The following is an 18,220-nucleotide window of genomic DNA, read 5'->3' as shown; positions in this document are numbered from 1 at the left end:
CTTGTATAACAGTGTAAATTTACTGTCCCCTCAAAATAACTCAACACACAGCCATTAATGTCTAAACCGCTAAACCAAGTGAAAATGTCCTAATTGGGCCCAATTAGCCATATTCCCTGACTCGTTAGTGTTACAAGGTCTCAGGTGTGAATGGGGAGCAGGTGTGTTACATTTGGTGTTATCGCTCTCACTCTCACATACTGGTCACTGGAAGTTCAACATGGCACCTCATGGCAAAGAACTCTCTGAGGATCGGAAAAAAATAATTGTTGCTCTACATAAAGATGGTCTAGGCTATAAGAAGATTGCCAAGACCCTGAAACTGAGCTGCAGCACGGTGGCCAAGACCATACAGCGGTTTACCAGGACAGGGTCCACTCAGAACAGGCCTCGCCATGGTCCACCAAAGAAGTTGAGTGCACACGCTCAGCATCATATCCAGAGGTTATCTTTGGGAAATAGACATGAGTGCTGCCAGCATTGCTGCAGATGTTGAAGGGGTGGGGGGGTCAGCCTGTCAGTGCTCAGACCATACACTGCACACTGCATCAAATTGGTCTGCATGGCTGTCATCCCAGAAAGAAGCCTCTTCTAAAGATGATGCACAAGAAAGAACACAAACAGTTTACTGAGGACAAGCAGACTAAGGACATGGATTACTGGAACCATGTCCTGTGGTCTGATGAGACCAACATAAACTTATTTGGTTCAGATGGTGTCAAGCGTGTGTGGCAGCAACCAGGTGAGGAGTACAAAGACAAGTGTGTTTTGCCTACAGTCAAGCATGGTGGTTGGGAGTGTCATGGTCTGGGGCTGCATGAGTGCTGCCGACACTGGGGAGCTACAGTTCATTGAGGGAACAATGAATGCCAATATGTACTGTGACATACTGAAGCAGAGCATGATCCCCTCCCTTCGGAGACTGGGCCGCAGGGCAGTATTATCCCCAACATAACGACCCCAAACACACCTCCAAGACAACCACTGCCTTGCTAAAGAAGCTGAGGGTAAAGGTGATGGACCAAGCATGTCTCCAGACCTAAACCCTATTGAGCATCTGTGGGACATCCTCAAACGGAATTTGGAGAAGCGCAAGGTCTCTAACATCCACCAGCTCTGTGATGTCCTCATGAAGGAGTGGAAGAGGACTCCGGTGGCAACCTGTGAAGCTCTGGTGAACTCCATGCCCAAGAGGGTTAAGACAGTGCTGGAAAATAATGGTGGCCACACAAAATATTGACACTTTGGGCCCAATTTGGACATTTTCATCTAGGGGTGTACTCACTTTTGTTGCCAGCAGTTTAGACATTATTGGTGTTGAGTTATTCAGTTATTTAGTGTGTTAAGTTATTTTAAGGGGACAGCAAATTTACACTGTTAGGCCCCTTTCACACGGGAGGGATCAGTAAGGATCCGCCCCGTGATCCGCTTGCTCAGCAGGGATCACTCCGTTGTCCCCGCTGAGCCAGCGGCGGACAGGGTGGTCCCAGCACACTGTGCAGGGACCACCCTGTCAGCTCTCCGCTCTCCTCTATGGGGGATCAGATGTACACGGGCCGTCTGTCCGTGTTCATCCGATCCGCTCTGCAGACGATAGAAAAATAGGATTTTTCTCCGTCTGCAGAATCGGACAATAGCGGAGGCGGACGATAGCGGGTGTCTGCGGATGTGTCATCCGCAGACACCCGCTATCCCATAGGGATGCATGTATGTCCGTATTTCATCCGCAAACGGATAGATGAAATACGGACATAATGTCCGCATGTGTGAAAGGGGCCTTATACAAGCTGTACACTCACTACTTTACATTGTAGCAAAGTGTAATTTCTTCAGTGTTGTCACATGAAAAGATAGAATAAAATATTTACAAAAATATGAGGGATGTACTCACTTTTGTGTGATACTGTAAATCTCTGTTCTTAGAAGTGTCAGCTGTAAGAATGCCACGGTTTACCCTTTAGGAAATGCCACGGCAAAAGTTACTACCATAAGTTGATGACACAAGACAGAGGTAATAAAGATTCTGCAGTGCATGCTGGGAAAAAGCTGTTCACAGCCTGGAGACTATGCAGTGCCTTGGTACCTGTGACAGACCCAACCAGGATAGAGGCTTTTAGAGGGGACTGTAGGGTGGCCTACTGCCTATGGGCCCCGGCCATTAAGGGAACACTGCTCTTTGGGAGGTGTGTGCTTGGGGGACCCTTGGCGTAAACTTGCTTGGGATCCAAGCAGTGGCGGAACTACCGCCATAGCGGCACATGCAGCCGCTATGGGGCCCGCAGCTGAGAGGGGCCCGTGGGAAGGATGAGGAATGCATACTGTGGAGGGGGGCATCACCTCCCGCATGTTCCCCCAGCCAGCGGAAGCGAGGAGAGGAAGAGGCAAGCTGTCTGTACGAGCAGAGAGCTGTAATAGCTTTCATTTGAATGTCCTGTGTTCCCGGGGCTCACCGTCACATAGCCCCACCTCTTGGCCCGGCGTCTTTGATAGACAGAACACCGGTCCAATGCGGGACATGTGACATCATCAAAGGCTGCAGGCCAAGAGGTGGGGCTATGTGACGGTGAGCCCCGGGAACACAGGACATTCAAATGAAAGCTATTACAGCTCTCTGCTCGTACAGACAGCTTGCCTCTTCCTCTCCTCGCTTCCCCTGGCTGGGGGACCGTGCGGACGGTGCTCGCCCCCCCCCCCCCCCACTCTGAGTCAGCCCCACACTTGCCCGCAGCCATTTGAGGGCTCCATACTGGACTGCACTCCACATCCTCCCCGGTGGCTCGCCTCTTGCTCTGCACAGGTGAGGCTGCAATTGTGGTTACATTGGTTACATAAAGGAAAATTACAAATGCTGATCTTTTAATTGGTGTTATATGGTAATTTTTTGAATTTGAATTGGCAAAGGAAACTAATGTTTGAAAAAAAATTTATGTCTAAAGAACATGTAATGTACAGTGCATTTTTGCATGTAGGAATTTTCTTTACTACATATTTCTGATTTTTTTTTTTTTTTTTTTTTTTTTTTTTACAGCTATAAAGTTAACAGTATTAGTGTTTGCATTTTTAACCACTTTCAGACCGGACCAATTTGCTGGTCAAAGACCAGACCACTTTTTGCGATTCGGCACTGCGTCGCTTTAACTGACAATTGCGCGGTCGTGCGACGTGGCTCCCAAACAAAATTGACGTCCTTTTTTTTCCCACAAATAGAGCTTTCTTTTGGTGGTATTTGATCACCCCTGTGGTTTTTATTTTTTGCGCTATAAACAAAAATAGAGCGACAATTTGGAAAAAAACGCATTATTTTTTACTTTTTGTTATAATAAATATCCCCCAAAAATATATAAAAAAACATATATTTTTTTCCCTCAATTTAGGCCGATACGTATTCTTGTACATATTTTTGGTAAAAAAAAAATCGCAATAAGCGATTATTGATTGGTTTGCGCAAAAGTTATAGCGTTTACAAAATAGGGATAGTTTTATAGCATTTTTATTAATTTTTTATTATTTTTTTTAATGGCGGCGATCTGCGATTTTTATTGTGACTGCGACATTGTCGGGGACCCATCGGACATTTTTGACACATTTTTGGGACCATTGTCATTTATACAGTAATCACTGCTATATAAATGCAGTGATTCCTGTGTAAATGACACTGGCAGTAAAAAGGGTTAACCAGTGGGTGGCAGTGTAGGGGTTAAGTGTTCCTAGGGGTGTGTTACTAACTGTGGGGGGGTTGGGCTTTCATTTAGTGTACACTGATCTCTGCTCCAATCACATGGAGCAGAGATCAGCGTCACTAGTTGCTAGGCAGAATGGGAAAATGTTGTTTATACAGCATTTCCTCCATTCGGCCGCTCCGTGAGACGATCGCGGGGATGCCCGCGGCGATCGAGTCCGCGGGTCCCGCGACCGGACTCACGGGGGTCCCGACCAGCGTGGTCAGCACGTCCTGAGTTAAGTCATTCAGGAGGGATCCAGGCCAGGTGTCGGTGAGTGGAAATCACAGTGGAAAGCTCTGGAAGAGACATGCCAGGAGTTGGATGTAGAGCCAGAGCCCCCCCACTGTGAGGCAGCCCCACACTTGCCAGCAGCCATTTGAGGGCTCCAGTATGCATTCCTCATCCTCCCCGGTAGTTCCGCCACTGGCTCGCCTCTCCCTCTGCACAGGTGAGGCTGCATTGTGCTCGGGTCACGCTGCATTGGGCACAGGTGAGGCTGTATTGGGCATGGGTCACGATGCATTGGGCATAGGGGAGGCTGCATTGGGCACAGGTGAGGCTGTATTGGGCACAGGCAGGCCACGCTGCATTGGGCACAGATGAGACCACATTGGGCACAGGTGAGGCTGCATTGGGCACAGGCAGGTCACGCTACATTGGGCACAGGGGAGGGTGCTTTGGGCACAGGCCACACTGCATTGGGCATAGGTAAGGCTGTATTGGGCACTGGACAGGCTGCATTGGGCACAAGTGGGCACAGGTGAGGCAGTATTGGGCATGGGCAGGCCACGCTGCATTGGGAACAGGCAGGCCACATTGGGTACAGGTGAGGATTATTGAAGCGCTAACACCAGCTGTTTGGAGTATCTTTATCTGTTGATTGTTAAACGTTCTGGAATATGTATATTGCTATTGTGGTGTAGGATCTGGGCCTGTTGTCCCTCCATCCCTTTTCTTTGCTTCCTTCCTTCTTTCCTCCTTCATCTCAGACTCGAACCACACCCCCTTTGAGCCACGCATTTTAAACCAAGCCCACTATTTAATTTAAGCCCCGCCATTTTTTTGTGGGGGGGGGGCTGTTTGAAGGGGGGGCCCCATACAACATTTTGCTATGGGGCCCTGTGATTTCTAGTTACGCCCCTGGATCCAAGTCCATGGTACCCCAAAACACACAGACTTAGGGAACTGGAGGACCCAGATACATATTTGGGGCCTCTATGCCCAAACCAGCAATGACTACTTTAGACTGTGGGACTAAGAGCAGATGTTAAAATGATCAGCTCAAAGCAACCTAAAACTGGGGTCTCCTGCTATAGTCAGTTTATTAAGGTGTTAAGTGTCTTTCTGTTAAGTGTGTCTCCCCCAATGTGTGCCTCCTATATGTGCATCCCCATTGTTAATTGAGTCACCTATTGTTTCTGTCTGTCTGATCATATCTTGGAGGTGTGATTATTGTGATTGTTATTGAACTATTGTAGGATGTTTATGCTTATGATAATGTATAATGTACTTTGTATCCAGGGCTGTAGGCTTGGTGTCGAATAGCCTGGGTGGGCACGGAGTCATCTAGGTGACTAGATGCTTAATGTTTATGTTGGCTGTTCCTTAGCTATGTTAATTATTTTCCTGTTTGCAGTTTGTATTGTTAGTGTAATGTGATCAGACCCTACCTGATCTGGTGTGCTACAAATTATGTGTGAGTTTTCAATAAAAAGAGTTCCAGTTTGCATCTACAGTATCTAGTGTCGCCTAGTCTTGGGTGCTCAGCAATAATACCCGGGTCCTGGGTCCAGACTGGAGGAAGCTATATCTTGACAGAGTTACCCAAGCTGGATGCTGGACGGTTCCATCACAGTACCATTCACTAATGCTACTGACAGCCAATGTGAAGCTGGCCATAGACATTAGAGCATGTTTGGCGGTAGATGCATGATCCATCAGTGACCCTATGGGCAGGGCTCAAGTCCTGCGGGAACGCATGGGAACGGAGTTCCTGCACTTTTTCCACAACAGGAACTCAGTTCCCGTTAGCAGCCGTGTCCTGCAAGACTTTGAAGTATGTGAGCTGTGTGCCAGGTGCTACACCAGCAGCCACCGACATAGCTCGCAATAGTAAGTGCTGCACACCTGACCATTCAGGCATTGCCAGTAGGGGGCCCCATCACAGCTAGCTCAGTAGATCAGGTCCCTGCTGCTAAGAGATTGTATTTAGTCAGACCTCTCGTGATGCGCTCCTCCCCGCCGGCCCCTCCTGATTTTCTGTCTCCCCCCCCCCCCCGTCTCCTCCTGTATACTTGGTATGTGTGTCCCGCTGAATCCCCCCCTCCTCTATCTTCAGTGCCATATGATGAGAGAACCCAGAGGAGGAGCACAGCTATTCTGCTCCCAGGACATGCAGGGAGAGAGGTGAGCTGAAGGAGGAACATCAGTTTGGGGTGGTAAGCTGAGCACAATACCTGGCAAAGTTTAATGCCAGGAGGGAAGTTTATGTGGAAATGTGTGAAGGGTTGGAATAGCAGCGAGTGTGTGTTGGAGCCCCTGCAGCGTTTACAGCCCCCCAAGCTAACATACATCTCCTAAGCAGGAACACATAACTATCTCCCCAAGCATTCTGTCCAGATAATGTGCAGTTCATTTATGACCTTTCCGTTTAACCCTGTGTTATCCAAACTCTGTTCAATTAAAAGTGTAAACTCACCACATAAACACTCTATATGCAAAATAACCCAATAAAGATCAGAACATGATGTTCACATTTGCATGGAAGCACAATTGAATGAATGCTGATTATTCAGAGAATTACCGTATTTATGTTTATTGAGGATTGTTTTTTTTTATGTACTAACAGTTAAGCTTCATACACACAATACAAAAACTGGATGAAAAATACCACTTATTAAACGTTCGTGCATATGAGTGTATCATTTCTTTTTTTGGTGGGGGAGTGGATCTCGGGTGGCAGTTCCCACACTTTTTTCCCCAGGACTTGCCCCTGCCTATGGGGCTTATTTACTAAAACCGGAAAGTGCAAAATCTGGTGCAGCCGTGCATGGTAGTCAATCAGCTTCCAACTTCAGCTAGTTCACTTAAAATGGAAGTAAACCCTTCCAAACAACTTTGACCTACAGGTAAGCCTAGATTAAGGCTTACCTGTAGGTCCAAGTAATATCTCCTAAACCTATATGGTTTAGGAGATATTTGCCCGAAAATGGGCACCGCTGTCTACGGCGCATGCGCCGTAGACAGCGGCGCGCAGGCGCACTAAATGCGGCAAGTCCAAGAATGGATTTGCCAAATTTGTCTACTCCCGTGCGCATGCGCGGGAGTGACGTCATCGCGGCTCCGGCGAATGGCAGCGTCGGAGCTCCGAGACGCGACTCCCGTGCGCATGCGCGGGAGTGACGTCATCGCGGCTTCTCCGCTGTCATTCGTCGGAGCTGCGAGAGACGCCACAACCAAGATGGATGCGGCGGACTACAGGTGACAGCGGCGACTTCGCTGGCTCCTGTGTCAGGTAAGTGACACATAATGAGCTACTATGCGATGCATAGTAGTCCATTATGCTTTACCTTTGCAGGGAAAAAAAGAGGAAGTAAACCCATCAGGGTTTACTTCCTCTTTAAGCTTTGACCAAAAATAACTGGAAGCTGAGTGGTTTCTATGCAAAGCTGCACCATATTTTGCTCTATTCAGTTTAGTAAATCAACCCCACTGTCTTGATTTATTCTCCTTAACAGGAGCAGTGTAGTAAAGTAATAGAAAGGGGAGGTGGGGGTGAAAGGCCTAGCAGAGGGAGTCTGGGTCTTTTACTCTAGAAACAGTTACGGACTGTTGTGAGTTGCTTTACAAATTTCAATTTGGCCAAATTGGTTGGATCATTGGAACCATTGGGCTCACGCTTAAGCCTAATTAACATTTTCAAAGCAGAGGAATCCTTGAAATAAATTTTCAGTCTTAGGGAACACCTGCTAAACATTACTATATCTACAGCTCATGATACATTAGTGTGATGGTCACTAGGAAGAATGCTGCTTACAGAACGCTGTAGCGGTTGGCTCCTGAAGAGCACCCGCTATGTTTTTCAAAGTTAAAACTTTACCCAGACTACAGTGTGGTTTGGGTCTATTTGTCTAAATTGGACTTTTGTGTCAGTCTGACTGGGCTGTGAAATGTTCATCCTGGCCACAGGGGGCGCTGCCTCTGGTGGCAGGCGTGGAACTTTGGTCTAGTCAGGCGGTTGGTTACTCTCTTTCGGTGCCAGGTCAGTGGGAGTGGCCCTCCCGCTGTGCCCTCTGGGAGAGGGTATTTAAGACACGGATGTCATGTGGTTCGGGGTTCCGGTCCAGTATGAAGAGTTGAGTACTTGGTCCTGGTCCTCCTGACCAGCCCCCAGGAAGGCTATGGCCTGGGGTGCGGATCCACCCAACTTTGATGCCTCAGGACTGCGTAGCCCAAGGCAGGGAAACTGTAGGAGGATTCTGAGGTGGTTGGGTGCCGTCTCTGGTTTGGGAGAGACCCATTGAACTTCAAGCATTCCAGGGGAGGACTCTTTAGAAGATTATCACGTGTGAGTTTGGTTTTCTTAACAAGAGCCTGGAAGGGCTGAAGCAACCGAGAGAATCCGGACTTGTGGATAACACCAAGCTGGTTGAAAGAGCCAGGTATCCTACAAGTGTTCTACAGCTTAGTTTCCTACGTGTTCTGCAACAACGTCTGTGATAAAGACTTTGTTCCTGAGCAAGCACCTTGTTGGCTGCTAGGCCTTGTGAGAGAGGGACTGTCCAACCTGAGTGTTCATCCAGCTGCGAATGGCTATTCTCTGGATGCAGTCAAAGTAAGCAAGTTCTTTAATGTTTTTTGACTTTGACATTGAGAGTTCCTGAACATTCCTTTCCAGCCCTCTGATCCCAAGTTAAAGACTGTTCAATGGTTGAAGTTTGCAAATAAAAATCCATTCAACTGGATCTATTGTCAGTCTCAAGTTACTGGGTCATCTACCATGGGACATCCCCTAGACGTGCCACAAGAAGAAGCGGAAGGTAACGGTAAGCCCAAAAATAACCAGCAGCTCCTTCGGGGGTTAGTGCTACATAGCTAAAAAGATTAATGGTGTCAGTGGGAATGTATCTGAGAGGCAGAAATTGCTCATTGCTCTAGGAACCCCTAGCAACCTCTGGAGAAACCCTGGGGTTCCATGGAACCCTAGTTGAGAAACCATGATCTAGCTATTGGGACCCGCTGTTGGTTTGGCAGCCAAAGCCCCAATCTATAAAGCAGAGCTGCTGTCAACACTAAGCATTTGTTTCAGGAGTAGTTAGCTGTAGCTTCTGGGAGCAACTAATTACAATTTTGAATTTCTTTACATAGGAACCGGTGAAGCAAAACTAAAAGCACAAGATGCTCATGTTACAATCTCTTCTTTCACTACCCTATACACCACTTGGAAGATCACAAATTAAAATAGCTCAAAACTGAACCAATTGCACTAAAGATGCCTACAGAAAATACTGGGCATCTCATACAGAGATTATGTTATAAACAAAGAAAATTATGAAATGCAGAGGCTAGAAGATATTGTCACCATTTGGAGGCTAGGACTGGCTGGACATATCCGGCACCCACCTGATCACATACACAAAATTGCAATGCACTGGATACACCACCAAGAAGAAAGTAGAAACAAGGAGGACTGTCCACAATCTGGGGGTCTACCATCAAAACTAGCCGTGAAAGTCATGGAGGTCCCATGGGATAAAACTGAATCTACCACAGATGACAGAATTCCATGGAGAGCACTTATAGCTCAATGAGCCCAATTTAGCAGGAGGAACAAAGTGTAAGTAAGCAAGTAACTCCCTTGTTTTTGAACTAGTCCAGATTAACACATTTTTGCCCCTGCTTAGCTTAAAAACAAATAAAAATAATATAAATTTAAAAAAAGTTAAATAAAATTGACCAAAGACACACCTTCCCTTAGAAAATCTAGGGAACATTTGTAATAACACAAATTGAGTATCCATGCATTTTTAGGCCAGAGGGAAATTTCCAGAGACGAATCTTAAAAAACAGCATCTGCCCCAGAAATCCAAGACAAGGTATAGACACAGTATGTATTTGCACATGACAATACCTGCTTGTAGTTTCCCCAGTGAATCGTAGGCTGCGTGCTGAGGTTCGTCCTTGAAATTGCGGAATTTTATCAATTCAACAGAGGCAACCTTCCCGCTGGGTTTTAAATCAAAGACTTCACAGTGACCAGGAGGGAATGGGTCTACTTTTGGGCATGAGGTCATAGAATGCTTCAAGTTAATAAGACCTAAGATGAAGAAAATGTGTTATAGCTACAAATTTTGAAGAAAACAACAGTACATACGTTTTAATATTTACAAAGGATATTATAAACTATGAGCTTTTGCTAAAAAAATAAATAAAAAAAATAAAAAATTACGGTATGTCAAGCACCAATTAGGTCAAGCACAGATTGCACACACATTTAAATAAGTCTGTGCCCATGTCCCCCTGCCCCATGACAACCACACTATTTTTTTGATCATAGGATCAGGAAGTGAGAGTAAATCCCCTCAATGTAGTCACAATCAGAAAAAAATATTTCTCAATTATAACTCCTTACATTAAAGAAAACATTTAAAAAAAAAACACTTCCTCCTGGATTCAGGTGTCAACGTCTTATTATGATTACCTTTAGCTTCAGAGCAAACTCCCAGAAAGCCATCATCGGTGAGAAGTTTGAAGAGCGGTCTAACACCATAAGAGTCCCGACCCAGATAGACCTTTCTATTGGCTGTATCCAGCAGAATAAACGCAAAGACTCCATCCAATAAGGCTGCAGTTTGCTCGATTCCATGGTCATTGTAAAGATGGAGGATTACCTCTCCGTCCACCAGAGTCTGATACTCGAATCCAAAATGTTTTCCCACCTGCCGGAACAACCCAGTGAGATTGGTATGAAAAGATTAGCATAAAAGTTATTTGTAGAGTGCATTCTCCAGCATTGATACTACATACTGCAGAATTAGTAGTAGCCAGGATCGTAGAATCTTCTACTTCATTTTTAATTTGTGGGTTTATCTGAGAATTTGTATGAGGGTGTGAAAAAAAATATTGAAAATATAGAGTATACAGGAGCCTTGAAAGAAATAGAAATCACTTAGTTCTTTCTTTTACGTACTACATTGCACTGCCTTGACACATCCCATGGTTATTGGATCAAGGCCTGCTACCCGTGTGGATATAAATGTTGAGGTATGTTCCTGGCACTCAATGGAACTGAAGAATGGGCTTGGATACACTGTAGAACATCTACAATATTACAGGAAAATGTCCGGTTGAATGTGTTTACAGCTTTACCCTGGGTCCCTATTGCGCATGCGTGAGGCACCGATGCGCTCTCCTACTGGCCCAGCAGCGGGGGAAGGAGGAGAGAACCGAGCTGCTGACGTAATTCCGCAGCCCGGTCTCCCAGAAGATAAGGTATCCGCTCCCCCCCAAAGGTGCCAAACGTGGCACCGGGGAGGGGGACAAATGAGCGGAAGTTCCACTTTCGGTGGAACTCTGCTTTAACCACTTAAAGACCAGCCGCTGCAGTTGTACTGTGGGGCAGGTTGGCTCTCCTGGGTGAATCGCTGGCATGGTACTTTGGATGCTTTAAGACCACTCCGTGGCACGTCCGCTGGCCACCCGCAGTAGCTCCTTAGAGAGATAAAAAGGGGATTTGTCAATGTAAACAGAAAGATCCCTGTTCTGTCAGAGGAGGATAGACAGATTGCCTGTTCCTAGTGATTAGGAACCAGCGATCTCTCTACTCCCTGTCAGTACATTTCCCCCATTAGAAACACCTTCCTAGGGAACACTTAACACCTTGATCGCTCCCTAGTGTTAACCCCTTCCCTGCCAGTGATACAGTAATCAGTGGCTATTGTTAGCTCTGATCACTGTATAAATGTCAATGGTCCCAAAAAAGCATCAAAAGTGTCCGATCTGTCCGCCGCAATGTTGCAGTCCTGCTAAAAATCGCTGATCACCGCCAATACTAGTAAGAAGAAGAAAATTATAATAAAAATGCCATAAATCTATCCACTATTGTGTAGAAGCTATAACTTTTGCACAAACCCATCAATATACGCTTATTGCGATTTTTTTCTTTTACCAAACATATGTTGAAGAATACATATTGGCCTAAACTAATGAAGAATTATTTTTTTTACTTTTTTGGGGGATATTCATTATAGCAAAATTGAAGGCCTTTTTTTGTTTATAGCGCAAAAAAAAAAAAACCACAGAGGTGATCAAATACCTCGGCTGTGCCTGGTAGTATCTTTTCTTGCTGAACCACCTGAGATGCTGGATAGCTCCTTGGACAATCCTTTCCTATGAACCTTGTTCCTGGTGAACCTTGAACTCTTTACTCCTTCCATGAACTTCCAATTTAAGCCATGTCTCTGCACTTCCTGTTTGCCCGATTATTGTGCTCTCTCCTACCACTATTTCACTCTTGTCACTTCTGCTGCTATCCATATCTTCACTACCACTCATTACCGACCTTTGCCTTGTTCCTTGGCTTCGTTTCTGCTTGATCTCAAACTGCAACCACTTGTTACTGACCATTGGTTTGTTTATTGACTACACTTCTACTTGATCCCTACTTGCTATATTTTCTACTGGCTACGGTCTACTTGCTCACCTTTTGGTGGGGCAATCCTGAGGACCGCAACCTGGCACTAACACACAACAAAACCCATCTCCACCATCAGATGCTCTGGTGAATACCAGTTAGTGTTGCCAGCACCTCAAATGAGCCTGCGTCATCTACAAGTGTGACCTGCTTGTATACTTATACTGCTGGTCGGTGGGGCCTCTCTACTGCTATAGCTACTGGTCTCTGAGCCTGACCCCATACTGTGACACTACGTCAGACTGGAAAAACCATCCCTGAACAAAGATGGGGGCTGATTAGGGTTTATTTACTAAAACTGGTGAGTGCAAAATCTGGTGCAGCTCTGCATAGAAAACAGCTTCCAATTTTTTTTGGTCACAGCTTAATTGAACAAGTTGAAGTTAGAAGCTTATTGGCTACCATGCACAGCTGCACCAGATTTTGCACTTTACAGTTTTAGTAAATCAACCCCCATCTGTTTTCCACATACTGTATAATGCCATTTTAGCTTCTGGCAATACATCAACAGTTTATAACTTCAGCCATGTAAACCAATGGATGGAATTATGCAACAAGAACAGGTTGGTTCCACAACATTCTCACCTCCCATCCTGTTCTGGGACAATCTATATCTATCTTGACACATTCCATGGAGACTGGAGGTGATCATATGGTTTCTTGTGTGAATATTATTATTATTATTATTATTATTGATTTATATAGCGCCAACAGTTTATGCAGCGCTTTACGATGTATGGGGGAACAACACAATTACAGTACAATACAAAAGGTACCGGAGGGCCCGGCTCGTAGAGCTTACATTCTAAAGGGAGGGGGTGGTGGTACAAAAGGTAATTGCTGCAGAGAATGATTTGATGGAGGTGACTCTGGGACAGTTAGGTGGGTGTGGGATAGGCTTATATAAATGTTAATGTGAATATAAATGTTGGGGTATGTTCCAGACACTTGCTAAAACTGAAAACATGGCTTGGATAAACTAGTAAACCGTTAAATGTGACTAAATACTAGGCATAATATAGATAGATAGAGATAGATCTCACCAACCTTTTTAGTACCAGGACCAGTTTCGTGTCAGACAATTTTTCCAGGGACTGGGGGGGGGGTTGACTGGATATTCACAGAGTCTGTCCTTAGCCCCCTTCACACCACAACCACCATTTACAGGGTTCCCAGTCCCTATTTACATCACAGGGCCCCTTTACTTTACTGTGCCCCTTTACAGTTCAGTCCCCTTTTCATTAATGTAATTGGGGCTGCACTGTCAAGGGGCATGGAGATATAACAGGGGCTGCATTGTAAAGGAGCATGGTGATGTAATGAGGGCTGCACTGGAAAGGGGCACGTTGATTCAAGGGGGGCTGCACTGTAAAGGGGGTACTGTGATATAAAGGGAACTGCACTGTAATAATTGCAGTGCAGTCCACTTTATATCACAGTGTTCCATGCAATCACAGCTCCCCTGCCACAGTGCCCCTTGCAGTAATGCCCCCCTTTCCTCTCTCACTGCCCCATTACAGTGCCTGGTTTCAGTCTCTGCCTCCTCTGCACAGTCCTACCTGTGGCAGGGTAGAGGAAGTTTTCAGCAGTGTGTCTTCTGCTAGGTCTCCCCCCCCCCCCCCCCCCGCCGCCAATGTCAACCTGTCAGCAGAGCAGGGGGCGGGAAGAGCTGCAGATCAGGAGGGAGGGCGGGTGCTGCCAAAACGTATCATGTTAACCGCTTCTTAATATGAAAAACTCCCGCTCTCCAGAGCAGATCTCCAGCTCCTCCCACCCCCGGGAGAAGACACGCAGGGTTTTCCGGAGATGAGCAGCAACCATGGTCTGTGATAGTCCCTTTTGGGGGACACGATCCCCACTCAACTCCTCCTGCGAAGCCCAGCCTTTTAACAGGCCACGGACTGGTGCCAGTCCATGGCCCAGGGGTTGGGGACCCCTGGATAGATAGATAGATAGATAGATAGATAGATAGATAGATAGATAGATAGATAGATAGATAGAAAGAAAACACTCTGGGTTTGGAGGCACATGGGTAAGTTTAACCCACCATTTGTATATCAAGCTAAATGTCAGCTTTGGTTGGACTCATCTACTGTAGTTGGTATTCAGCCATTTTAGCCTTAGTTTGTTACCATCCACATAAAAGCCATACCTCTTTGTAGTTGTATATCTCCCCATTGTAAGAGAGCCACAGATAAGGAAACTTCTTCACACGGAGAGGCTGCATGCCATACAGCTGATCCACGATAGCCAGTCGGTGGAAGCCAAAACAGCAGTTGGTGAAACCGTTCACATTTTCAAAACGAAACGCGTCTGGTCCCCTGTGTGCAATTTTCATGGCACTAAGACACTGTACAGACAGGCACTCATCACTGCCAAATAGAGCCCAAATCCCGCACATCCTGGATTCTTCACTTCTGCTGATAAATCACAAACATACCAAAAGACAAAAGTTTAGACAGAATAAAATATGTCGTCATAGCCTACCCATCAACATACCAATGATGAATGGCATACTCGTGATTTTAATTTCCTAAAAGTTTGAAGGTTGTCAAAATTCAGCACAATGCGTTCATTTATGACCAGCATGGAAGACCGTAAGGCATATGTGGAAATACGGAGCAAAAAAACAAGAAAACCTGTTTCATATCTGAGGTTTTATTCATCATTGTGTATTTCATTTTATTTTTTTGATTGTTGTTTTTTCACTGCCTGTTTTCTTTCTATGAAAAAGTGTCATTTAAAGCCAATAAAAACCACCGTAAAGCATAAAAAAAAAGTTTTGGCTATGGATACACTTTCATTTCTCTATTCACTCCAATGCATTTCTCAATTTTTTGCCAACATTTTGGGAGAAACCAATACAAGCATACCCCACTTTTAAATACCCAATGGGGTTTATTTACTAAAACTGGAAAGTGCAAAATCAGGCTCACTTCTGCATAGAAACCAATGAGTTTCCAGGTTTTATTACCAAAGCTTAATTGATCAAGCTGGGCTTAGAAGCTGATTGGTTTCTATGCAGAAGTGAGCCTGATTTTGCACTTTCCAGCTTTAGTAAATACACCCCATTGTGTACTTAAAATTGGGGTATGCTTGTACTCTCAGTTTTGCTCCTTACTACTCCCTAGTGAAACCTGTGCTAAAAATGATGCCTGTGCCTCCCAACAAGTTGTGTTTCTATGAGGTATTTTTCAGTATGTGTATGCAACATACTAAGATGTGGTAAAAAACAAAAACACACATACTGTATACCTTTTCACTGGGGGCAGGGTTTACCATGGAGGTGATATGAATGTAAAGCGTTTGTACACTCTTTTTGCTTTTTTACTAGCAGATTTAAATGCAGTAATAAATTGAAGCCAAATAAAAATAAAAAATATATGCGGCGCTACCTAACCTATTAAATACAAAACAAATAAATAAATAATTACTAAAGTGCGAAAACTGCAACAAATTGCAGACCAAAAGTGCTAGAGTATATCCACCTCACTTCAGTGGTATATTGTGCAATATATCAAAAACATGCAAATAAATATAATACATCTAATATAAAATGATATAATAAATAGATAAAAAGTCAATATTCATAAAGTGCATAAGTAACCAAAAGTCCATATGTGAAACACATGAAATTAAAAAAATAATAAATGAAGATGCTTAATAAGCAATAATGTGCCAAATACAATGGTAAATGGTGACAATCAAACAAAGTCCATGCAGGTAAATAGTGACCATGAAGCAAAGTCCATGCAAAAAACAATAGCTTCCAATGCGTGACACTCCACCACAAACTTCAGTGCTCAACTTGTGCACTCTTTGATAAAGTCACGAGGTTGTGACGCAACGCGTCAGGGAAGGAGCTAGGTGTTACGCATATTAGTTCCGGTCGCGGCCGAGACCGGAAGTCGGTGTCGTTACGGATTCGTTGTTATCTGCCTATATGTAAGTGTGGATATCGTTTTATTAAAGTTGTGTTTTTACATACTTCACATGGGAGCCCCCCTTGTCTTTCTTTCATTCTCTATGGACCATTTACTTTATTAACTGGACGCATGAGGAGAAATTGGGGAAGTGTCACCTATACATATACAGCGTTATAGATCTGAGGCTGGACGGATAAGGACGAAGTGGCATCTGTTTATATACAGCGCTTTAATGCTATATGTTTGAGGTGAGAGGCTGGGGGAAACTGGTGGTGCACAAGTTGAGCACTGAAGTTTGTGGTGGAGTGTCACGCATTGGAAGCTATTGTTTTTTGCATGGACTTTGCTTCATGGTCACTATTTACCTGCATGGACTTTGTTTGATGGTCACCATTTACCATTGTATTTGGCACATTATTGCTTATTAAGCATCTTCATTTATTATTTTTTTAATTTCATGTGTTTCACATATGGACTTTTGGTTACTTATGCACTTTATGAATATTGACTTTTTATTTATTTATTATATCATTTTATATTAGATGTATTATAATTATTTGCATGTTTTTGATATATTGCACAATATACCACTGAAGTGAGGTGGATATACTCTAGCACTTTTGGTCTGCAATTTGTTGCAGTTTTCGCACTTTAGTAATTATTTATTTATTTGTTTTGTATTTAATAGGTTAGGTAGCGCCGCATATATTTTTTATTTTTATTTATCTATTGGTGCTGAGATCACTATTTATGTTGGCAGCTTCCACATCATTAGATAGTTAGTAGCATTATCAGTTAGGTGGAGCGCATTAGTACTTTTTGTATATAATAAATTGAAGCCAGACTCCAACTGAAACTTTATAATCAGTCACAACAAACTGATTATTTTATTTATTTTTGTTCCTTTTTGGAATAAAGCTTTTATATAAATAAATAAATAAAAGCTCATCATTTTAAGTAGCCAGTAGTAAACCGTTTGTCTTATCCATGTAAACTGATGCATTCTGCTGGAGAGCTTGAGCTTTTGAAAAACAACAGGCTTGCCAGATGAAAATAGAAGAAAGAAAGCCTTAAAAAAAGGGAAATTAATGCAGCAATCATATCTAAGAATTAATAAACTGCAATATAATAAATGCCTGCTTTTGGGTTAATACTGTTTTCAGCTTCAACCCTATTTATTTTATAACTCCTTCACTCGTGTCCCTTTTTTTTTTTATGGTTCGTATTTTAATATTTTAAATCTGTGTTATTTAAAGAGCTCCTGGGTGGAACACTTTGGCGTCTTCACCAAGAATGGCAGAAGACTTTGTCCCGCCCTTGGCAGGGCACTTTGGCATCTTCACCTTGGGCTAGGTATAGCAAAACTTGTACTAGAAAGAGACAATCCCAAGATATGTTCCTGCCAGGCATGATTGCATTGCCAACTTTAATTGAACCCCGGAGGGTAAATGTTTGAAAGACAGATTCTCTCTCAATCAGCATTGGATTAAGGCCAGAGGATGTGAGCATCTGCCAGCAAGTGACAAAAGGAAATGTAGCATGTTTATGGTGAGCACTAAGGCCGGATTCACACCTTTCCATGCACGTTTTCATTTTATTTTTTAACAATCATGCTGCCATTGCCATCAATGGACCCTATCAAAGAGGAAGTAAAGGCAACATTTTTTTTTTTTTAAAACACACCCTTTAAGGCAAAGGCATAATGAGCTAGTATGCATAGCATACTAGCTCCTTATGAATAACTTACCTGAGAACGAAGCCCCCGAAGCAGTCCTCCGTCTTCCTCTTCGCCGCTGCCACGTATCCCGGAGAGACTTCTAGGTCTCACGGCTCCGGCGCTGTGATTCGCCGGAGCCGCGATGACGTCACTCCCGCGCATG

At 44.2% G+C, this 18,220-nt stretch overlaps 1 protein-coding gene across 2 annotated transcripts in view; it reads right to left on the bottom strand.

Moving 5' to 3' along the window:
* The window catches only part of ASNS (asparagine synthetase (glutamine-hydrolyzing)), a 90,319-nt gene that overhangs the window by 45,190 nt on the left and 26,909 nt on the right, over positions 1–18,220 (bottom strand). Inside the window, exons 2-4 of one of the 2 annotated variants that reach the window (XM_077490737.1) lie at positions 14,567–14,834; positions 10,423–10,660; positions 9,853–10,038 (exon numbers count right to left, since the gene is read on the bottom strand). In XM_077490737.1, the coding sequence (XP_077346863.1) occupies positions 9,853–10,038; positions 10,423–10,660; positions 14,567–14,815 (673 nt within the window). In that variant the 5' untranslated portion in view covers positions 14,816–14,834. The remainder of the gene's footprint in view (positions 1–9,852; positions 10,039–10,422; positions 10,661–14,566; positions 14,835–18,220) is intronic. The other variant, XM_077490738.1, reaches the window with a different exon arrangement.

The sequence above is a fragment of the Lithobates pipiens genome, unplaced genomic scaffold (genome assembly GCF_037356315.1).
Source record: "Lithobates pipiens isolate NorthernLeopardFrog02 unplaced genomic scaffold, aLitPip1_a1.2 Scaffold_19, whole genome shotgun sequence".
Classification (NCBI taxonomy): domain Eukaryota; kingdom Metazoa; phylum Chordata; class Amphibia; order Anura; family Ranidae; genus Lithobates; species Lithobates pipiens.
The sequence above is the reverse complement of the archived record's forward strand: the minus strand, read 5'-3'. Positions and strand labels throughout refer to the sequence as shown.